The following is a 25,703-nucleotide window of genomic DNA, read 5'->3' on the forward strand; positions in this document are numbered from 1 at the left end:
AGTAGATTATGCAAATTAGGCTTTTAAGAAGCTATAATTAACGCTTAATTTCCCTTGTCACAAAACCCCAATTAAAAAATGCATCACCAAAGAGGTTACATAAAAAAAAACTAATTTAAAAATAGAATCCCCAAACAAACCAAGGAGGTTGCAATATTCTCGACTGTTTTTATAAGTCTTTATTGTTTGTTTCCAGAGAACTAACGAACAGTGTCGACCAATAGCAGACCAGCCCTCGATAGTGCCCGATAGTGCTTACAGTCACTAGATTGACACCGAGGCACGTTTTTAATTTGCAAGTAACGGCTCCCAAGTAGCGGTGCCGGTACATGACCGGAAAGAGAGGTTTTACGAGTTTTATTTTTTTATTCTCGAACGTGTCAATAATGTTTTTCGAAATATTGTGTTTTTCCACCTATACGTACGTTTTGGAAAGATTGATATGTGTGATATGAAAAATTTACTTAAGATTTAATTCAAACTATAAATGAAAATGGACAAAAGATTGAATACTTTAGCGTGACCATAAAAAAATATCACTTGGACTAATTTTATGTAGTAGGTAACTTAACTAAATACTATTGCATCAATCATTATGCTTATGCTTATGCAATCATTATGCAAAAAAAGAATAAACGAATTGCTTTTCTTTTAATACTCAAGTTATCAATCTAATGTGACTTTTACCAATAGATTTTTCGATTTTTCCTACGGAAATAGTCCACGTAAGCTGCGCAAGGGTTATATAAACATAGGAAAGGTTTTACAAATTTGTTCCGCGAATCGGAACTGATTTATGCGAGTATGTCGTACGGGTAATATCTGGTATTATATCAACTTTATCAATGAAAAACGTATCCATCCTGTACAAAATTGATCGTATATTTTTCTCACGAAATTATAAAAATTATCTTCACATAACGTTTCGTTTTATATTAGTAGGTACTCAAAATATTGCAGCTATGCCGTTAATTCCGCATACGAACCATAATGTATTATTAATTACCGCCCGCGAGTGGCGCCGGGACTAAATTGTACTTGTAACGCGCGCATGAATCCCGCCCTGATTACATCGCACATAAAACTTCACACAAGTTGGGTGACAACAAGGCATCAAATAAAATCATCGCGAGTATGCGCTCTAATATATTACATTATGTGAAGTTGAGGAACACGGTGGAAAGCGACGCAGCGCTGTCGTGTAGACACGGCTACGGCCGCTCGGCCCGTAGTACTGCGCTGCTCACTGTTCAGTCGGCAAGAAGCGCTCGACGCGACACGTCACCGCCCAGCGCGGCCGCTCACCCGACGCGATCGGCGGGAAACTTCTACATAAACACACCGACATTATTCCGTATTTTCCAAACACGAACTTAGTATCTCCGCGATCGCAGCCGTCTATGAAGTTCGGCGCACAAGTTCTGATGCACGTTCTGCCCGTGCCGACACCGCCAGGGCCACCTTCTCGCGTGATGTAACGACTTTGCCCCATTTACTAATGCGATTGTTTCTTCGTAAGCCTGACTTATCGCCACCGTCAACCACATGATAAACTCCGTGATTAACTTTGTTCGTGAAGTGGCACATCAGTAACTTACGAGCGCCTGACAAAGTTTAATTGTTCCAGTGAATATTTAATTCGCAGTGTGCTCGGTGGTTTCCATTACTCTTTGTTAAATAAAAAGTTTGATAAGAAATATTAAAGAAAGTACAAGCGTGAAGTTTAAAAAGTTTGCGGTAAATATTATATAAGACGACTACAATTTATCAGAGTGGTTAGTTTGGTATTATTGAGCGCGCTGCACTTTAATGCATAAGGAACGCGACGACATTGTAGTGCGGTGGTGAGTCACGTACGTGTGTGGGCTCGAACAGGGCTATTAGCGTCCTTACGGCTACTGTATACCGGGTAATAAAACGGGAAAGTATCGGCGTTTGTGAAAGTATACGTTGGATTTGATGTGCTGAGTGTCGGGGGGTAGATTGGGGTCAGGTGTGTGGGGTGTGGCAGCGGATGGTGTGCGATGGTGGCGCCATGCTGTGCCTGGAGTCCCTGATGGCGCGCTGGCGCGAGCGCAGCGACCGGGAGGGGGAGAGGCGCGCGCGCTCGCGCAGCCTCTGCTCCTCGGGGGCCGACGGCAGCCTGCTGCAGCTCCTGCATAGGAGGGCCAGCAGTGCTATGTAAGTCATACACCTGCAATACTTCGGGAAACAACAAATCTTGATACAATTTTTGACGAAAGTTTTCTTCATCATTACTCCTTCGGATAGCATAACACTGAAATTCGTAAAGGCTACATAACAAAGCCTGCATGTAAGCTCTCTAGCTATAGCGTCAAGAACTCATCAATTATTACTTCGAAAGTAAATTAAATTTTCACACGTCATAGTGCCATTAACATGGCTAACGGCCTACATTGTTTATTGTGTACACAAACACTGGATGATCGACAATATATCTGTTTTACGACATCTCCTTAAACTGTGTGACACTAAGAATTGATGTTATTTCCTGTATATCTTTTGTAATATATTGAGGAGTGATATTTATATTACTAAATGCTGTTGCTAAGTGTCATAAACTGACATTTAGTGGTTAAGTTTTGGAATCATATGTAGTTTGAACTGTATTGAGTTATTTCCAAAGTGTTTATTTGCTCGTTCTTACATCCATCTGCTTTGCTGAAAACCTGATAATCAGCATGTGTCAAAGTAATGGAAATTTGAATTCAATATTAGTAAGACCGTCAGATAGATTTCCAAAAAATATCGGATACATACTTTCTTTTATCGAGCAAACTAAAAATGAATAGAAACACATTAAATTTAAATCTCATGTCTCATTAAATTTCTTTCTCTCTTTTGTTATTTCGGCATAGGTTGTGTCGTGAGCTCAAAGAACTAACGATGTTGTTGCTATAAATCTCCACCAGTATAAAAATACGTACATTTAGTTTACGAATCACAAAAACCCTACAGGAGCTCATCTCAAAGTATCTAGATAAAAGTTAGAGAACTAAAACAATAGGAGATCTGTTCCTTAATGGTTTTACTCCAGCAGCCTATTATTTAGAAAAATAAAAACAAAACAATGTAATCGTGTGCGTGGAAGGAATATTTGTAGCATTTTCTAGGTTTTTAGAGTTCGGTACTAATATGTATAAAAAACTGGACTTGCTAGAACGGATACGCACTTTTGTCATCAGGCTGTATCTCCTAAACCTTGATAGGTAGACAACTAAAATTTTAACAGATGATGCATATCTGCTGCCCCTATAACAACCAATATTGAAAAAAAAAGATTGGGGTTAAGCAACTATTGTTACGGTCATAAATTATCTTGGTGACAAATAAATTTGAAGGTAGATCCTCACAAATTTATTTCTCACCAACTCAATTACGCATATATGTTTTTTCTAGCCTATTTGTACCAATCTGATAGTGTCGTGACTCCGTCTCGCACTTGACCGGTTTTCTTAAGATCCGTTGAATAGGCTTTATTAATGGCTCTCACAAGCTTAGCGGGCAGTGTGAACGTGTAAATGGTATTCGATAACGCTTAAGTACGTAATGAAAAATATTTTTGTAAGCAATTGACATTCGTCGTTATCTGTGTTTGTGAATGTGAATGAACTTTGAATTACCTAGTTTTATGTATTTACTACTTATGCCTTATGCCTAATGTGAATTAATAATACCCGAGCGTGTGAGATTTTTGCCTTGGTAAAGCCTATTCCAGAGCTTGTATTAAGCTTTCCATAAGGGTGTAATACAAGCTCATCTATACTGTCTTACGTACATGCGTCGAAACAATGTTATTTATTTGATTATTTCATAAGTTATGTACGTAAAAAATATAAAAATTAAGAATTAAAAAATGAGGTAACGTTTAAGATTCTTAAATATGTTCTCTCTTAAGTTATGTTAGTTTGAATTATCGCAACCCAACTTACACTACTCCTACCTCATGATGTCATACCTACACGACGATTTTAATTAGTTTGTTTAATTTATCTGTTAATTAGAGAGTTTATCGTTGGAACTGTTTTTGACAGGCAAGTGGTAAATTCTGTTTGATTTCATATTACGCTTACATAAATTATGTTTATTTGGTCACGAATGTTGTGAAACGCAATTGGGTATCGATAATTGGAGTTATATAAGGTCAATGTGAGCTATGAGCTTAGCTAAAACGTAATTAACTTTTCATATGATTGACTACCTCAAGAGAGAGAGGCAGCATGTTTTAACACATTCCTTTTAAATAACATACACAGTAAATGTGGCCTTTTTTGGTAAGGCAGAGGAATGCTCAAGGTCGCCCTCGGGGGAGGAAATGGCTAGTGTCTAAACTTACTGCCTACTTGAACCGCCGGGCAACGTCATCCGCGTTTTTGTGTCGGTGTATGGCAATGCGTTGCAATCCTTCGTACACCGATAGTAAATGTGGCCTTCGCGAAAAGATTCACATTTGTATAATAAGCCTCAAAAGGACTCTTAAAATCTTGCAACATACCGCGACAAGTTTAGTTTTAATCAGCACACATTCTCACGCACGATATCCCGTTTTGGCTGTAAGCTTTGCCAAACCGTCCACCAATACAAAGTGCAGTGGAGCCGGCCACCCTAGTAACCCATTTTCCTTGGTTGGCCTCACAACTTGCGCACAAAGATAAGCTGATATATTTCACGTCATTATTTTCGACCCCCAATCAGGGATCTTCATTTTTCAGGTTTGTTTTGATGGGAACTATATTTTTGACAGTAGGTCAGGGGTGGGTAGTTGTAAGCTTTCTTGATGAATGGTGCCAGAAAGGGCTTGGTTGGTAAATTCTTTGCGAAATCATCAAATACGTGTGTCGTCTCAAACTCCTAGTGTAATACGAAAATCATCTCTATCTTTAAAATCGTTTGATCATCTCGGAAGCTTATGAATCAAACATGTAGACTTAAATGATAACATTATTTTATCAACGAAAACATACCGACTTCAAATAAAAAACTAATGAGCTAATCTTGACGTATTTGGACCAAAAGACAGATATTTTTCGTTAAATGAGTGATATTATAACGAATAAATGATTAATAAATCAAGAAAATCGGTTTATCCCGTCCAAAGTTCTGAGGTAACAAAAAATAAACAAAATACGAAGAAATTGTGAAACTCCTTTTTAATCGGTTGAAAAGGAACATGTTTCATTATCATATAACATACAGTTTGACCATTTCAAGGACTTTTGTAGTTATACTTGTCTTCGAGAAATGGTAATTTTCATTCATTTAAACCCCATGCACAATACGATATCGGGACATTGAAACTGGGTTGATTAAATAAAGAGAACTTGGAATTAAACCTTTCTCCAACTTGTAGTTTAAAATAGTCTGCAATTCTGTTGGAGATCTGTTGCATTCGTTTTAATTCATCATAAGGTTTGTATTTAATTTAAAACTTTTTCTTTGCGGACTTTGTTAGTAATGTCGTATCTTCGTATTTTATGATAGAGAATAGTGGCGTCGTCTGTAATTTGTTATAGGAATCATATAAAATGCTGTGGTGTTTAATCAATATTGGAATATAACTAATTTTGAATATATATTTGTATTATTTTGCGATAACCAATACAATGTATTGTAATGTATAAAATGTAAAAATGAAAATCGAGGTTCAACGATGGTCGCTACGGTCAAATTTAATGGCTGCCCATTTTTTTGCAAATTTGTTGGGTCATTTATTTTGAGAAACCGACGAATTCAAGAATCCCACTGGCACTATACCAGTTATTTTAAAGAAATGGTTAAGAAAATTCTTCTAGAAGAATTGTGCTTATTGAACAAGATAAGCACAATTCTTACACCGTACGATCGTTGTTTGATATAAGACGAACGGTCCAAAGCAGAATCTGTCACTAATCCCGTTAGATCAATTTGGGTGTACTCGGGGCCTGCCACCACCTATTAAAGTAAGCCTATTTTGTATTTCTAGAAACAAGACATCGCACTTCACTTTGACATCTTGCTTCCATAAACTCAAGGCAGGCTCGCTCCCCACTAGCCAAGTGACATACCTAAAATCGTTATCATAAATAGTATGAAAATGACGTTTAGACCGGTCACGTGGTTTTGACCTGTCATATAGAAAAAAATGAGCGTTTCTACGATAATTATACCTAACTATTGTTATACGTTAGCGGAATTGGGATAATCACGGTATAATCTACAAACTAATTTACCAATTTACCTTTCCATTGACTTGAACTCACTTAGAAACCATTCTCATAAAAGACGAAAATAATATGATTATGTTTATTGAATCAATACATCGTTAGGAGACCATTAATATCATAAATCTGTCCGTACATAGCTTACGTGTTTACACAGCGGTTGTTTACGAAAAAATATGTTTATCCAGCCATTACCAGGGTTCGGGAGTCAAAACAAGTTTATTTATAAGATTCGAGGTGTACTTCACGTCACTCAGAATGTCCCTTATTATTTCTGGAAGATTTTGTTGTTGATTTTGGGGGATATAGACGGGATAGAGAGGAGATTATAGAGGGATTTTGCGTAGGTATATTTATAAGCTCCGAAAATATCAATGTCACCATACCATGTTTGGATGGAAGGGGGTGGCGTCCAGTAGTGTTTTAATAAAACGAAAGCTTCTGTTTTGAAACGCTATTTCCCCAATACTTTTAAGGCAGGTCTTACAGGCAGTATAAAAAAGTTGTTGGAAAAATAAATATATCCCAAAACAAATTGTTATACATTTTACGAAGCGCGTCTGAAACCATAAGGTCTTATTCATTGCTGAGTCATCATATTTGATTAAATTGACTAAAAGTTTTTTTTCCTTATAGGAACATCAGTATGTGCAAATTACTATTTTTTTTTTCTGCTTCTCCTGCTTCGATTTTAATCAGAAATAATTATAAACTTCTAAATAATTACTATATTAATACAGATTATATATTCTATTAATACAGAATTCGTTTTAATTTAATTAACTCGAGTCGATGAATACCAACTGACCTAAAATTATATATTATATTAAGACGTCTTAGTTCAGAACTTTCGGATCACTAAGAAGCTCCTACGCTGTTGACCCTTCTGCAAAAGACTCATTCATGCATTTCCACTCATCCACAAAGTTTCTACACACCTGGCCTTTTTGAAGGACATCCGTAAGGTCAGTGGAAACCATTCGAGGGCGTCCCCTCTCGGTATTTCCACTTAAGTTCACACTATACATCCCGTTTAATTTTCATTCATTCTTCTGATATGCTTATAATATATGTGAAGTATTCTTTATTCTTGCTAGATATAGAGCTCAAATTTTCTTATGCTTAATTCTTTTGACTAGTACTTTCAGACGTTAAATATTTCGGAAAAAACGAAGGAAAAATTTATGTTCGACCAGTGCAACTCATGTGATTCAAGTAATAAATCTCAATGTTAACAAAGTTCTTTCATTGAACTTTAAATAAAATGCGTAAATATGATTAAAGCAAATATAAATAAACGAAATACCACATAAGCTTACAAAAACCAATGTTTCTTTTTATTCTGAAATAAGAAAACTTCGCGGTATTTCAATTTTAGCATTTCATTTAAGTTCCTCATAAAGCTTGTTCTGCTGAGCAAGCCGTTGCTTAGTTAATTTGTAATATAAAATATTTATCTTACGTGGGAGCTAGAATTTTGTATACGTATTACGGTAAACCTAATAGGTGGAGGCGATTTCTCGTTCGTTATAAACTCAATATTTGCTTCAAATTTATTGTTACATTCATAACAATGTTACTGTTTTGGTTCCTTAGTTACAACGTTAACATATCTGAATATTTATATGTTTGTCCCTTACCTAAGCATTAGAATATATTTAATGAAAAACAGGGGTCGTTATACAGCGGCGAGCAAGGAATTTGAATAAAATTTCATAAAGCAATAAATTTATGAACAATTCCGCCGCAACCTTCATTTTGGCCAAAAAAACGGGCAAAAAGGTAATTTTCGTTTAAGTAAGGAAATCTAGGACAACATTAAATAAGGAACTTTTGAACGTAATTTGAGACGAGTAGAAGCTATACTATCCTCACCAGTTATGGGTCAAATCGAAATGTATGTTGTTATTTGAAATGCTTTCAAACATTCCACTTAAAATTGATCCATATAGACCCAAATATTAATATTAAAACACTCTTGGACCTATTCCTTCAAGACATATACGTAATAGCAATCAAATGTGTACACACAAAGGGCTCACAATCAACCCGCATAAAGGAAACAAATATTTATAACAATGGTGTTCTACTTCGGGGTTTGCAAATTAGGTCGCCATACAAAGAGATTGGGAATGAGATGCATCCCTCCCCAGTGCGAACAAAACAAGATCCGATTCGGCGTCGAATTGAAACGTACAAACTATTTGGCTGTAGCTAACGTCGGCTATTAGGTAATCTGAATAGTGATACTATGAAAAAAGATGTGGAAGGAAGTGGTATTAAGTCTAAGCTAGTAACTACTACACTTCTACGCATCAAATCATATGTATAAGGAGATGACGATCATTTTTTGTGTATAATAATTGATAGTGGTTTTTTCCTATATCCTCACTAACGTTATAAATGTGTGTCTGATTTATTTGTAACGTATTTAACCAATCCACCATGAAACTTTGTACAAACCTTCGAGGTTTTCGGAGGAGAAATAACTCGGGGTACTTTTTATTCTACTTAAAAAATAGGATTATGCTTGACAGCTATTATTCAAGGGGGCGGAGTCATGGCGATTAGCAATATAATAGTTTATTAGATTGTATATACCAGAAGTCAAAAATCCCTACTGTAGTTATAACGGTGTTCGAGAATCAGACAGCGAATTAGCTTCGTTGAGCTTTTGATGACACACGCGTAGACCGAGTACCACTTCCTGAACAAACTATTCATCTATTGAAACGCTAACCATAAAGAGATGCCGCCTCGATCCTGTTTGCTTTATTTAAACAAACAGTACCAATTCGTGACTATTTTGGGTGATCGTGTGTAGTGTCCTCAGGCTATGAATGTTTTGTTTGACAATTTGCGACTGACACGTGGTAATCGAACATTCATGCGGAGGTATGGGAATGTTTTAATTTATAGCAAGATTTATTATACTGAATGATGATAAGTTAAAACATGCCTACAGCCTTTAGCTTAACTTTCTTATCGGGTCAAGGTGTACGTAGCGTTTTTTTTTTAGTGAAAATGTGTTTGTAAATAGACACATCCATAGGTCCAGGATACGACTCTTTCAAGGCCAAGACAAATGCCTTACATCAAGTAAGGGATTTTAGATGTATTATTTAATGAAAACTTGACAAATATCAGGATAATGTTGGAGAAAACAACTTTAAGCATACACAAAGCAAATTCGGACGAAATTAAATAAACAAAGATTTAAGTTCAGATAATTTCACAATGTACAGTGAAAACAGTGAAAAACTTTTGATACTACAACTATACAAATTACTTGCAACTAAAGCTTGTATATGCTTCAAATTACACTGTTCTTTAGTATTCTATTTAGGCTGCTTTCAATTCGAAATCGGTTTATTTTTCGCCAAATTTGTCAGTATTTATCGTACTTTGTGCCACTTATCAACATATAAATAAATTTCCATGATATTCAACACCAAATTCTACAAAAAATGTTTTAGTATTTTGTTCGAACAATCTGGTTGGTGGTTGGTTGGTTAATTAAAATTCCCAAGAAATGAAAGGTTGAGGTCAAAATGCTAAACCCGGACAAAGCCGTCCCTGATAAGATAATCAGTTATTATTACTTTAAAAATAAACCCTTCTTTATTAGAATGAATATATAAGTATGTGCATAAAGATTTGAGCTCACATAACTTCAACGCTAGTATTGGTTTTCATTGAAAAGTTGAAGCAATTTTGGAGCCATTTGTGCATTGAATTCAAAAAGAAAGAAGGGTCGTTACAAAGTGTACCGACGCCAAAGTTGCTATTTTTTTTTAATTTAACTGTGCGCTTGTGTGCTATTAGCTCAGCAACGACTTAACCGATGCAGTTGCAATTAATATCTCATGATTTTTTTTCTATCGGTAAGTATCTTTTGAATCATGTCAATCGGTTTATAATAAAATATACCAATTTCGGGAATCACTTCACTCGCATATAAAAGACCTCTTTAACAAAACCAACTACACTAAATTAAAAATTCAATCCACCTGAACATCGCCGTCTCACCGTTAATCTAACGACGCCAATCTACATCACTTCGTATAATCAGCTGGCAGTATCATCAACACATGCAATCTACTTTGTTTGCGCTCACAATTCTCGGCTCTTCGAAAAGGTAAACACGTTGTTCATTGACGAAACCGGTAATTAAATGCTAAGGGTAGGGTCGGCCGTAAAATCTGGCCGCGACGACGCGATTGGGCCCACTGGCCGCAATAGGCCACAAAAGGCCACGAAAGGCCACAAAGGGCCACAAAACTAGGTTTATAACATCCACACGCTCCACTTTTATGCATATTACCTAACTATTAGGTTAGGTTGGTGCCTTGACACCTGAAATTGAAATCTTTATGGCGTTAGACTGTTTGCCTTCATTATAGTTAGTAGAGGGTTTGTTAGATGACACTGTATATCACGGACACAGGTTTTATGAGTGGATTAAAAATGTCACTGTGTTGTTGTTTCGTGTTTGAAAATGTTGTCAACTGGCTGTTCTTCGAAAATTGAATGAAAAGTTTTGACAGTCGACAAAGTTCGATGTGTGCTAAATTCCTTATTGCGGGAGTCGTTTTATAAACCTAAACGTGAAATAAATAAAATATAGTTCTTTAACTAACAAACAAATATTGTCATTTATAATGTTAGTTAAGTTAAACTGTAATCCCAATCCTCACATTCTACCCTAAACTTGCCTTACATACTGATTCCGATCGTAACTTTGGAAGCTAATATGTCCCCCGCAAGTACTAGGAATGCAGAACTATCTGAGTGTTTCAAATCTGTGAGAACTAATACAACGAGTCCCGAGTGTTGGTATGTCAAGTACCAAGTTTACACCAGAACTTGGGCAATAAACGCACGGTATTTAATGGGTGCGACTTGCCGATTGTGAAGACGCTTTTAACATACTCGTATATTAACATAAGTTTCTGGTTTTATTAAGTAAGAACTTCTATTTGTCGAAGAAGTATTTACTACATTTTACTTAAAGTCGGGGATTGTATGTGGTTTGATCAAAAAAGTTTTATTTGTTAATTTAATAAATTACTTGGGTAACTATACATTTTAATGTATAGTTAAGTAATTTTTGATTATTAAAAAATATTAGAAAGGTATTTTTGCCTTTGGCTGAACAATAAAATTTAAAAATATTGTTTTATTTTTATTGAATAACTGACTATGTCAAATACATGTTTGTGTTGACTAGAGGAATCTAACATAGTTACCAATCATTTCATAATTTTAGACCGTGGTAGAGAAAAAAAGTGTACATGATTTTACTAAGAGCAATTATCATTAGTGAAAATCTCAGGTTTAATTAAAATATCACGCAACATGCTAGAACGCGCAGACTGACGTATATTCACTACACGATGTGGATTTTTAGTATTTTTTAGAAAACATATTTACCGCAAAGCAGTTTCTCAGTCTTTAGATTAATGTGTGATCAATGTTGTCAGTACTTAATAGCAATTTGCTATTTTTTGTGTTTGTGTTGCATAAACCTTATAAATAAAATAAAGTTCAGGTTTTATTATGTCACTCACTCTAACGTAACAAATCTATATATATACTATACTAATATATAAAGCTATACTATACTAAATGAAGAGTTTGTTTGTTTGAACGCGCTAATCTCAGGAACTACTGGTCCAAATGAAAAAAGTATTTTTGTGTTGAATAGACCATTAATCGAGGAAGGCTTTAGGCTGTAAACCATCACGCTGCGACTAATAGGAAGAAGCGAAGATAGGTACAATGGAAAATGTGAAAAAACAGGGCAGGTATAAATCATAACTTATATCTTCTACCCACGGGAACGAAGTCGCGGGCAACAGCTAGTGTTATATAAGAACTCTTTTCGCAAGACATGAGTGGGTACTAGATGTTACATACCAAAGCATCTTTTATTTTCCTGGATCCAACAGTGTTTTATGACAAAGGCTATTTACAGCTTGAAAGCTAAGATTAATAAGTCGTGCTTCTTTCAAACTTCGTGCTCTTAAAAGCTTTTGTCAGACAATATCGGCAAGTGAGGACTTAATGGGTTGTATTCTGTTCATTGTTGGGAGTTAATAAAAGAGGATGAACTTTATAGAGGTTTCATATTGAGATGAAACCTGAAGTCACTAATTGGTGTTGTAAGTTGCAGCTGTTTAAGTCTAGTTTAAGGTAAAGAGATGGGATTTTAAACTTTGCCGGTCTAGGAATAAAGCTCTTTTTATTATTTAATCAGTCTGCTAGCATACCATTACCAAACTGATATTGGGAGGAATATCTAATTTCACAGTCGGTGTATATATAGCTGTAAAGGATAGTGAAGCCTTTGACGATTACTCGGTAATATGATGCATGGCCGAAGTTTATTGAGATGTATGTTTGCTTGTTCTATCCTAATAATAAGTTAGCTTGATGACAAATTGCACTAGTGGCAAGAGCGTCCATTTCATTTCTTCTTCACGTTTCAAAAGATATATTTTCAACGTTTTATAGATTCAGTCAGTAACTGCTACTTACATAGAGTGACTACCTCTTTGCCCTTAATATCTCATATCACTGACTAAACTAGTAGGTTACCAGTGTTTCTGAAGGTAACAATATAGGTATCAATCTTGCCTTAAGTTTCAAAATAGTTCGACAAATGGTAGAGTTTACGATTGTTATCTATTAAGTAAGTAAGTAAATCTTTATTGCATACCATAATGTCACATAGGTGGTAAATTATAACTAGGTTCACAGCTCATTATGGACCCTGTCGGGCACACGTATCTTGCTTTTCAAATGTTCACTAATTACCGAACTAGCGAGAACTACCCCTATTTTTTTTATTAATTCCTAAAAATCCTAGAAATAGGGGTAAGCTTGTCATTCCAATAAATCAACTTAGCCTATCCCGGTTCAATGACCACGATGCAACTGAACATATGCCTTTACCTTTTCCATGTTACTTCTGTTTTTCCGGTTTCAATTTTTCCATAAAAGTAGCCGGTTCTAAATTACAGATACAAATTCTCGTGGCCTGATTCCATGACAAATCGCAGGCCTAACTTTATCATCGCATTACGGAGACCATAATTTTAAGTTAGGGTCTCAAGCAGCACAAGTTTTAGCCCATATATTATGTGTAGATGTGTCGCACATGTTTCGGATCGTAAATGCTTCTGACTTTGTAATTATAATAAGGTTCGCGAGTAATTTCCTTTTCGTTTTGCTGTTTGTGAAAATACATTGAAGTGATTTTATTTACAATATTCATTAACTTGTGTATTCTTTAAGTAATATAGGGTCAAAGTAAAAGGTACGTATGAAAAAAAAATACATGAAGAAAAAAAAAGCGAAACGCCATGTCACAGAAAATTTGAGCGAAAAATATTCAATCCGTAATCTAACGTAGCTTTTCACTATATCACTACAAACTGAAATCTTTTGGAACACAGTTGTATTGACACAATAGTTTTGACGAGTATTCGAGTTATTTCGCTTTCTCCACATTTTTTTTACTTTAGTCCCAAATATAGCCTGTATTTCAGACTAAAAGTTGTTGAATAAGACAAAGTGCTGTACTAGTTGTTAAGGACCATTCTGACGTACAAGAGTCATATTTCACTGCGACTTATGCAAAGTCGCAAAAGTTGATTCTCCCGGTTTGATTGTATTTTACTGAAAATGCAAGTTTCGTAAGGAGGTTTAATTTCAACTACCATTTCATAGTTTTTGCTGTGTGAATCATTTTAACAGTAACAAAAGTTCCTCTTCTGCGTAGCCTTTTAAAATAAAAAGAGGAAATCAATGAACATTGAATACCACGCCTGCTTATTTTGCAATTTCAGATTAAATTAAATTACGAATAAGTCATCATTGGCCTAGCCTTTTCCCAACTATGTTGGGGTCGGCTACTCCAACCGGTTTCAGCTAAGTACCAGTGTTTTACAAAGAGCGACTGCCTATCTGACCTCCTCAACCCAGTTACCTGGGCAACACGATACCCCTTGGTTAGACTGGCTGTCAGACTTTTTCAAGCTTCTGACTACCTGTAACGACTGTCAAAGATGTAGGAATAACAGCCGGGACCCACAATTTAACGTGCCTTCCGAAACACGGAGGAACTCGCTATGACAAAGATATTCACCCATCTATGGACCAACCGCGTCAATCATAGCTTAACCTGTGATCGAATCACTTATGCGGTTATAACTTAACCACGAGCTCCTCTAAATTACGAATAAGTATGTAATAAAATTAATCTTTCATAATTGATAAACAAGCACGGCTTAATTTTGCAGGTATTATTTATTATAAATGTATAAACAAATAATTAAATTACGAATGCCGCTATGAATATTCGATTTTGTGAATTAATGTCTACTACCTATCGTGTTTTCGCGAAGTACTCATAATTAAGCAGCTTACCGTTTGAATTTGAATAACCGAATAATTTGCACCTGTTAATACATTCAACAGTTTTATATTCCGACAGCGACTATCTATTATTAATTAATATGATAAACGAAATTTAAAATTCATCGCACAACTTGAAGTCAAAAATTAATAACGATACTTTTTAGCTAAAAATATCCACAACGTTAAAGAGAAATTGCTTTTTACCTTTTAAAAAGCAACTAAAATTAATTTTGCTAACTTAAAATGCAAATGTATGGGCCTCAAGTAAGTATTTGTGATGCAAATGAGATATTTAAGTATGCCTTCGGTGCTAGGAACAAGTTTCAAGTCAATATACAACACGACGTAGACTTTTCGTAGCTGTTCGTAGCTCCGTAGCGTCGTAGACCTAGTTCTACGAGAACTTTTGTTATCTCGATTCTCACGTGAAATCGAACTAGTGCCTTATATTATGTATTATTTAAATGCCTTTTTTGAGAGATTAATATTTTAAATTCAGATTCAAAGGCCTACGTACAGATCAAAGGGAACTGTAAGTTATTAGGATTGCCATGTATTACGTACAGCCTTATAGTCAAAATGCCTCAAAATGCGGAGTAATTGACGAAGGTCCCTTCTCTTTTTGCGACACAAGTTGCAAATAAACGTCTATCGCTATCAATCACCGGTCCGGACCGTTCACGTTCCGGTTCACTCCCGTTCACTCCGAGCCATTCCGCAGCGAGTAATTACTTAAATCAATAATACAATACGTGTCGACACTCCAGTGGTGCCAACCTAATGTGCTGCATATATCTTTAGGACACAAAATATAGCTTAGGAAGGCTTTTCCCACATAAAAATGAGAGCTTGACTGCTTGCGTAGTTTCTTAATTTTTTTTTAAATACCTTTTTTCCGTTTGGTAGCTATCCGAGACTTTTACATAAACTCTTCGGTGCACTTCTCGGAAAAAGTTTTTCATATATACAAAAACTTTTTTCAAAAAATAAAAATAAGCTTAGTTTAAGTTTAAAAGAAATCATTTTTAAAAATAAAATAATTCCCTCTATGACACATATCCTTTGCTGAAGTTATATTACAAAACCGCTTTTTGAAAAATTATCTTTTGGAAACAATAACTAAAAATACACAAAGCTCAATGAAATAGGATGCATTTGTCTTTCGCCTCGTGATTAATAGGCTAGAGGCGGCGCGGCGGCAGAACAGCGGACATTTAATTTGCTTAAACTTTGACACAAATTAATTTGCTCTGTCATTGTTTTTATCGCTTTGGTAATAAAAGTTCGTGTAATATAGTTTGAAATTAAACGTCCAACAAATTATTGTTATAATTTATATTTCATTGTTGACGTTTCAAAGTATATTTATTTAACGGATTTAATCAAAGTTTCTGTTGATTTTGAAAGTACTTAGTTTCCTTTTGTTTGATTTGTGCTTATTGCTTGTAAAGATTTATTGTTTACGATGAAATCAGGTGTCGTAAACATTTGTTCAACTTGCTTATATTTTTCGAAACCAGGCAACAAAACGAGATGAGTTAGGGAGGGGTGATTTCACTTGATTCCTTTGTGCAAAACTGGTTCTTGTAGCGATATACCGAAGAAATGAAAGAAGGAAGCATGATAATAGCTCATAATAACAACTGAAATAACTCTTAAAAAAAACATTAGCCTGCATTTAGATCTGTATTAAATACTTCTTACGTAATGTATACTCATTACTTATTGTTAGGAACTTTAAAGTCTCTTTGCACTTAAACCTCCGTACATAATAGCAGAGTGCAGGTCAATCTAATTACTAGAACTAGTCCACAGTTGAAACAATCTCCAGTTGCCAACTATGTACTCAGTAGTGACGTAATGCATTTACAAACAAAACTTTATATTATATAAGCTGTGATATCCTTATACTGAGAGTCGATTATTATCTGAGTGTTTAATAAATATATTTTTTGACGTATAAATCACGAAATTAATTACTGTGAAATTTTATAAAAAATATTGAATAAATCCTTAAAAAAAATACTGTTTTGATCACTTTTCTTAGAGTATTTTTACCAGTAAAGTAGAAAAAAAACTTATTTTTATTCAAAACAAAACCACATCTTTCCATTGTTATTATCAGTGCCTATATTGTTAAAAATCTTTGCATAGCAACAATCCTACCAATACACGTCCTTGCCACAAATAAATTCCCCAGTACATTCACCTCACCGCACGATCTCAATGTTTTTCCGCTACCACACATTAACGAAATCACCGAACTTTAAATACACCGATCTCTTTGATGTCGGTTAATTACACCAAACATTCGATAATGACGGTTGTGAGGCTGCGGCATATCTACCACCTCCTAAAGTAGCATTTGTGGAAGAGAGACAACACTACACCATGTAGAGCGCTATCTCGCTCTTACAATACCGGCAGTATTGCTTTGAGAGGTGGTTGCGGGCCTGGCAGGAAACGTCCACAGCCGCAAAGAGCGACGGTCCGTGAAAAACAGGATTCGCCCTACTTAAGAGTTGTTCGGAACTTCTTTTATACAACTGTTTCTGTCCGTATTTATTAAGATGACTTATGTATTTTATGTTTTTCCGTTTAGTTAAATCCTTTTTGGCACGAAATTGTAATGTTGTCAGTTTGTAAAAAGGTTTTACTACGGAAAATTTTAGTTGAAAATAATTCTGTGCTGTTCATACGAGTACATTTTGCATATTCGAAAATTCCCTGAAAACGGGTCAGAGCAAAACAAGAATAACAAATTGTTAATATTCTATATTCTAGCAAAAACAAATAAGAAAACTTTGTGCATGTGACTTGAATATGTGCGAAAACTCCCGCGACACAAAGATTAAAATCCTTAGTGCGAGAGTCTATTAAAAAAAAAAACTTAGTTGAGCTAACTACAGCTAGTAAACCTGTTTGAATCCACAATTCCATTTTCTAAAATAGAACGAAAATAAAACCATCCACCCAGCTTTGATTCTAGTTCAACCCATTAACCTTGACTTGGTATGATGGATGAAAAACCTCACACGACATTTAGCCGCGTTCATTACACGTAATCTAATGATATTTATACATCACTATATATAACCTACCCCCACATTATAATCCTTAAATAATCTGATGAAACCTTTAATTACCTTAAATATAACGTATTTGAAACGAAAGGCGAACTTTATATAGCTGTGTATAAATAATAGTGGTATATTTAGATTTCTATTTTGTGTAAAGTATTTTAATGTTTGTTTATTAATTTCGGTCGTTATTTTAGGTAGTTGTAGGTTTTTGATATACAAAACATACCAAGTGGCAGAATGTTTAATCCCATGTAACAGTATACCACCTTTGATAAATTCTCAGGTGCTGGTTTTCACTATGTTTTTCTACTAGGCACATTAATTTGAAAATAAGTTTTTGCCTGCCGGAATTTGAACCTGCGCCCTTGAATGGCCTGTGTTATAGTCATACGACGAGACTATCACTGCTTTGTCTTCTAACCTAGAGACTATGCGAAATATATTAACAAATGTTATATCTATGTATATATCTATAGGAATAGAACCTCACACGGAAACCTTTTTTTACTCTGTACTTGAACAGATTCCAATATTGAAAATTCATGTTTCTTCGATTATTTTGCCATACAAATTCACATTTGTAGCTACCTCGCCTGAATTGGTTTGAAACTGATTGTTTAAATTCCTATCATTAAACTGAAAGGTGGCCATATCACTAAAAACATTTGAAAATTTCTATGGAAAGGATAACTTCCACGCCTCTTGGTATTTTCATTATTACCATGGATCTATATAACGTTAAGTATTACTATCTGCCTTAGCACTAAACATCGTGCTCCCTACGTGTCGGTACGCGCATATAAAAGTAAGTCCACACTTCTATAGCTAATGATACACAGGCACGTCTGTTTAGACCCGGGGCTAAACTAAACATAGTTAGCTTCATGCTAATGGCTCACCGATGCATGGCAGCAAAGATTTAAGTAATGTTATATAGTAGAAACACTCTGCTATCGAAAAATCAACCTTATGGTTAAGAATTGTTTCCATGTAATGCATTCGATTTTTTTTCATTATAATTTAGCTTGCGTCTCTTTCTGAATTCAGGATGTATTATTAAACAAAAAAAATCTAGACGTTATATTCAAAAAAAATGAGTTACAAGAAGATATTGCCACTTGGACTGTCGTTATTTAAGTTACGCACAAAATCGGTGCCAAATATTTTTTAAATATTTTACAAATGACTAACATACCCCGTCGTCTGGTACGGCGTTCTGTGACCTTTAAATGTATTTTTTGCCTGGCGAAGGTCAATACAGGTCAAATACAATCAACCTTTTCTATAAAAATACCTTGAGTAAGTACTAGTATCTCAATATAAGGTCCTTTGGACACGAGGCGACGCAATCCTCATACCGTCAATTTTATCTTCAAGTTTAGACTCAAGCTTACACAGCGAAACTCTGTGCTTATGGATGAATGAATATATTCTTTATTGTACCCCATAGAAAAAAATCTGTGAAATTAACGGCATACAGTTTAATGGTACAATGGCGGTCTCATCGCTAATAGCGAGATCTTCCAGACAACCTTTGGATAGACAGTAAAGATCGAAATATAGTACCTAGTAGTTATTTGGTTGTAGTCGCTTAGAGAAAAAAAGTTTTAAGCAATTGGAATCTTTCGTTGCCTCACGTATGAAGAGCCTAAACGTAATAAGAGTCGCAGACACTTCAAACTCCATTTAGTTATCTTATCGCGATCTATTAGATTGCGTCGAAAGCTCAGTAATAAAAGGGGATTATGTTAAAGAGATATTAAATTAGCATATCAATGAGATTAGAGTTATCAATCGCGCCTTCATTAATTAAAGCTCGAGTGTCAATTGTTCTGATAAATACGGACTCAATATTGCTGAATGAGATAAATACTACTTACTATTACTTATACTCGTAATATTAAAGTACTTCTCCGTCTCTCTTCGTACAGTCAGATCTGCATAAATAGCCGAGTGGTTAAGGTCACCACGCGCCTATACATACTGATATAACTATGGGCGCGACGTGTAGCGGGATCATTCCCCACTCGGGACAAAGGCCGTATCTGTTAATGTCTGTGAAACCCTTGATATATTTTGTTTAGTTGAGTTAACATTAAATAGAACTGAGGTTGGCTTATTCATACTAACCCCGCTCAACCCAAATCGAAAGAAAAACGTACTAATTCGCTTGTGTCCTGGTTCGGTTGTATTTTTTATCTTTAATATTGAAATGTTAGATAACAATAATAAACACACCACATTTATTATATAATACAAAATAACATAGCGAGAAGGAATACAAAAAAGTACGCTTCTCGTCTTACTTTCTGTAATGTTAGAACCACGTTCGAAAGGTGTCCGATGTCCCCAAAATTCGACACAATAATTCAGTTCCGCCTACTATAAATTACCTGCTGAAGCCAATCCCATTTTGTAGTCATTTCACCCAAGCCTACCCGTCAATCAATTGTCCACCCACCCGTGTATAAATAGATCACCTAATTCCACGTTCTTAAATCCTTTTAAAAATAGCTTGGCATCATTTGTTGCTTGTTGCGTGACTGATAGTGTTGTTACCAGAGGTTTATTGGTTAAAGCGGTTGTCCGGGAAAAACGCAAATTGCTTATCGACTAGTGCTAGTCTATCGTCATACACTACACTAGGAGGCTTTTGTCCCTCGTTGAAAGTAATTTTGCAGTCATGTGTAATAGTGGACTACAAACTGAAGAGTCCCTCATTTAAAAGTATGTGTGTATGTTTGTTCTCCCCGCCCAAACGGCTAGACTGCTTTCGATGATATTTGGAATGAAGGTAGCTGGCACCTTGACGGAGAATATTTTTGTAACTATTACAGGCTGGCGTAGCAGCGAGCAACTGCTAGTAATATTACTTAAAACGTGATTGTAGCCCTCAAATCTACTAGCGCAGACTATTAGTTAGTATATCTTTTGGACTCGCTAACAGTTTAACTTAACATGGAGTTTGTGAGCTCAATAATCGGCCAGGTTTTGTTGGCAATATTGACACTTATGCAAAGTTAATCTGCATGCAAACAGGCGATTAGCCACTGCTTTTAATCTTTTACATTTTTTGTATTCAGTGATCGCTGAGCTTAGGTTGCCAACCTCAATAGCCAATAACCTTGCGGGTGAAGCTATAAAGATTTGTCCGCTTGGTAAAAATAACCAGTATTCTGAATTAAATTACGCGTGGCTGAATCGCGGCTTGAATTTAAAATCCTGTAGCGACGTCAACAACATTTCGAGTCCGATAGCGTTTTCGAGATTAGGAAAAATGTTGAGGCAGTGATTTTAAAAATACGTTCAGATACATTTGTTTTGGATTTATTATGAAACCTTTGGGTTGTATCGTTTATTCAAATTGTATGTGTCTTGGTAAAAGCCACATGATGCTTTGTTTTAAGTATTTTTAAAATTGTTGTTGTGAAAAATATACTATTTTCAGCCTTAATCATTAAATAATTACTAGCTGTCCCAGCAAACGTGGTTTTGACATACAAATGAGCTCTGGGGAATAAAAAAAATGGATAATATATGCACACAACATTTCATGAGAATCGGTCTAGCCGTCTCCTAGGATTTCACCGTGACAAAAGAATTTTATATATTAGAAGATTACGGACAAATCAGAGGGCTAACACAACCTCTTGAAGTAAGACTCTTGCAGCAATTAAAACGAGACAATGGTCTGCGTCGTGTAATGCACCATCTAACCTCAATATCTGCAAAGACTTATTTAAATAGGTCAATAGAAGAGCCGCGGCAATATCTCAAGAAAAGAAAGCAAGTTTTTATCTTTTTACACGAAGCGCTTTTCATTCAGATATAAAACTTGTTTTGTTTTTTTTTTTTTGCTAAGGCCCGGGACAACCTTATGGTCATCCGCCTTCTGGGGGAAAGAAGCGAGTAGTAATGTCAGATTCTTACCGACTGCACCTGATCCCACATTCAGTCGGAGCGCAGTAATGCGTAACTACATATATATTACGTACATACATACATATATACCTACCTTAATTCATAAAGCTTCTGTCAGTAGCTTCTACACAATAATTCTAAATATTTTCAACCCATTTACTTCACAACATAACCTACCTACTTGAGTCCTATTTTTTAAATTGTGCGCAATAGCAGTTATAGGTATTTCATTAAAAGTTTGACGAAGCATTTTAAAAGTAACATTTGAAGGTCTCTAAATTACACAGTCAAGATTGATCACCAGCGCTCGTCTGGTGGTCCGCAAGCACGTTTGACCTCATTTTAAAGACCTTGAAATATTTCCATATGGATTTCAGGTGCCTGCACCATGAAACCTTAAAGTAGAACTGTTGTTATTGTGAAAGAAGGATGGCTTAATGCACTGCATGTAGTGCCGTCTCGTTTCCACACTGGCGATTTTCCAGCTCTAAGATCATAGTACACGTCAGGTGCCTTTTCGCGGTGTACTTTTTAAATATTTCTGATAAGTGAATTAAAAGCGAAAGGAATGTTTGTAATATTGTGAGCATATAATTTGCTTTTCCATTTAAAACACATGACGGTACAATAAATTTGTTATATCATGCTGCCTAACACGGTTTTTGTTTAGAATATGTGGGTTAGCCCGCTAACCTTTCGTATAGAGTTTCAAAGTCACCTTTGAACTTAATGATAGTTTTTAAGTGGAATATATAAAAAAAAAACGATAAGAATTTGCCCTTATAGTATATTACATAATTTCTCATACATATTACGTACTTTACCTATAAATATGTACGCTTGATAATATTAGCAATAGCTGGTGTATGTTTTTTATTTCTGGTGTTTTTAACTCTCAAACTGCAGGACAAATTGTTTTGAACAAGCTAACACCATGGATCAACAAACTCTTTTATTCGAGTGTTACACCATAGGGCAGAGCAAATTCCAAAACAAATGAGGAAAAACAAATTCCACATTTTAATGAACATTTACTAAAATAGCATTCATTTAAACATGGACTTATGAAATATGAGTAAGATCAACAAGAGAGGCGCCTCTTGAGAGCTAACTGCTAATGCAGCGGCGGTAATGCAGTTATGATGCAGAATAATCCACTTAGCCGAGCCATTCAGACTTTAGCCCACATTTGCCCTGATCATACTCTACTGAGAGGGAAATTTCATATCATTTCGAAGAATATTTAATACTTTTTTGGAATTATTTGGAAGCGTGAATGTGTATTAGTACATATCGTAATCTGTATAAGTGTGCAAATAAAAATGAATGTTGGTAAGCGTATGACTCAAGAATTGATGAACCATTTTAGCTACGTTTTGTCTGTTCCTCAAGGTCCACGTAAGGTATTAATATATTTTAATATAGTAAATAAAATAATTTTAAGGGAGGGTAGAGGTTAAGGCTACATTTTATCCCGGCATTCTCATGGAAACGAGAACCACCGCGCGCTGTAAACTGAAGACGGAGTCGCGAGCAAAGCTAGCAAAAAAGAATTAAAAATAATCAAAAAATAATTACCTAGAAGGATATAACATCATTTTTTGCAAATACTGCCGAAGTATGTATTTGTAACAAATAATGTTATATTCTGCTGAGGCTTCCCACTTTCTTCCACTAACAATTATTAAAACATCAAAAGTAAACGTTGAAAGTATGTTAATTCTGGAAATTTTAGTTAGATGGGACAGGCCAAGTAGTGTTTTTGCGCACCCACACTCGCCCACATAAGGCCCGTATAATATTCGATACGTCCTTTTTAGTAATCGAAAAACATATGCAAATGAAGAAAAAATAAATCCAAGATCATTTTGTTTCAGTTGTTTTTTCAAGTTTCATCTAGGTCACAAAACACTTAACTTTCGTGACGATCAATTTAACTTAGTTTTCACTTCGAAATTTTTGTTTTGTTAGAACAATTGAAATCAGAAAAAAATGTTTTCTTAGTATACTTACACTTTATTATAGCTACTAGTTTATTACTAAAGTGATTGAGGAGTAAATAAAATTCAGCTTCATGTGATAACAAATCGCTTGTTTGCCCCAAACATTCGGCTACAACACAGATAAGAGCTGTCAGAATCAGTGAATCCGTAATGATGACAGGCTACAAATGATTACCATACAAAGGGGTGTTATTGTGGCGGCCATGGCGACGGCAATTTGACGCCGTTTCCCGCCAAAACGACAAATACGTTCGACCCAGTTCCCGCGCTCCTCGTGACGCACGACTTGCTGCAGCTATACCTAAGGGTAAAGACATGGAGCAGAGTAGTAGGAGGAAGGGGCACTGGGACTATAAGCTTGTCACTGTCGGGAGTTTGTCGGTAAGAATCATTTTAGCGTACAAAGGCGTGTTCTGTCAAAAATATAAAATTTTAAAGTAGTTCATTCTTGTTCAGATTTGACTAGCAAAAAGTCGGAAATAAAAGCTTCATGAGGTTAATCACAATACAACAATTTTTGAATCCTTTGATACATTCAAAAGATTAGATACTGTGTGGACCACTAAAACAGCAGTATAAGAGCTCTTCCATCAACTTACCTATATTCTATGGATTTAGAGACGGTGGAACATTCCTTCCTTGTACCTGCTTTGGGATGTAATAAATGGACAAATAAAAATACCCAAGGGTCGTATACGTACATAATGTATTAGACAGGATTATAGTGTGCCGATTTGGTTGACGTGGGTTACGTTTAACAAACTAACCGATTACTTTGGTTTGAGATCTGATTGCTTTTGCTTCATAACACTTGCTACAATACACAATAACAGTAACATAAAACTAAACAAGCTTTAATAAGAAACGCGTCTACACTGACATAAAACATATAAACCGAAAGAAAACAAGAACTCTAAAAAAATGCAAATACAAGCGCTCATGTGTAACGGGACTCTGTCAGTCTGTATGTCAGTGTGTTAATGTGTAACAATTAAGACTTTATACATGACGAGTACGTAGTGAGAGAGAGACAGATATAAATTATTTATCAAATTGTTCGTGAAGTACTTCTAAATAGGACAGGAGAGACTTAACATCCCATTTCGTTAGTCCTTGTTCGTGTCACACATTGTGATAATAAGAATAACAAAATAGATGAATAGTGGTGCGATATGTATATTTTTGGAGAATGAGTCCATGTCGACTGTGGTTGTAATAAGTGTCATCTACTAAAATGGTTTTTCACTTGCTTTTTGACTTTTATAATACAAAAGAGGAATGATGGTTTGTTAAGGGACACTTGTGACATTAATAATTTCACCAACAAAACAAAGGCCAATTTTCTTATATATCCTTAACCCAAAAGAACGTAGTCAGACTTCATGAACAATATACGCCCTGTTAACCCGTATAATACAAACCAGTCAATGACATCCCATTTAAATGACAGGACGCGCCGAAGTGAATAATTGGACAAAATGCTGATTTCTAAATTAGCTTTACAGCTTTCTGTCACGCCAGTGACTTCGACTGAGGTCAACTGTCGCACAGTTATTGTATTCTATCAAATGTGTTAAGCAATTTAACACCTTTACATGTTGTAAATATGATTTAAAATGGAATATCTAAGTTGGAAGACAAAAACAACAGCGATATTCAATAATTATTGGAATTGTTGAGATTTTTTATGAATATGATTTTTTATATTATAAAATATTCGTCAATACATATATCCAACGACACCAAATTGAAGGGGCTGTGTCGTTTTGTAGCGTCCTTCTTTGACTATTTTGCAGGTACAGCATTGGATCAGTTCCATATCAATTTATATTGCTTTGTCGCGTAATATACAAAGGCATGAAAAGTTTCAGCTTGATTCGAAAACAAGAAGAGTGTCAATTTAACTTACGATATTTGATTAAAGTCAAAGGTACGGGTTAAAAAGTAATTTAAGATTTTAAAAATGGAAATCGAATGTTGTTTCTAATAATTTCGTTGAAAAACACTTTTTAATAAAAACTCTTTGAGCGGACCTTGACCATAATTTGAAT

At 35.3% G+C, this 25,703-nt stretch overlaps 1 protein-coding gene across 1 annotated transcript in view; it reads left to right on the plus strand.

Annotated features, from left to right (window-relative positions):
* Positions 1 to 448: 448 nt before the first annotated feature.
* LOC113494484 (GTPase-activating Rap/Ran-GAP domain-like protein 3) overlaps positions 449 to 25,703 on the plus strand; it is a 105,725-nt gene continuing 80,470 nt past the window's right edge. The window contains exon 1 of the mRNA XM_026872851.1: positions 449 to 2,181. Coding sequence (XP_026728652.1) covers positions 2,015 to 2,181 — 167 coding nt within the window. The 5' untranslated portion in view covers positions 449 to 2,014. The remainder of the gene's footprint in view (positions 2,182 to 25,703) is intronic.

Source organism: Trichoplusia ni, chromosome 5, assembly GCF_003590095.1.
Source record: "Trichoplusia ni isolate ovarian cell line Hi5 chromosome 5, tn1, whole genome shotgun sequence".
NCBI classification, from domain to species: Eukaryota; Metazoa; Arthropoda; class Insecta; order Lepidoptera; family Noctuidae; genus Trichoplusia; species Trichoplusia ni.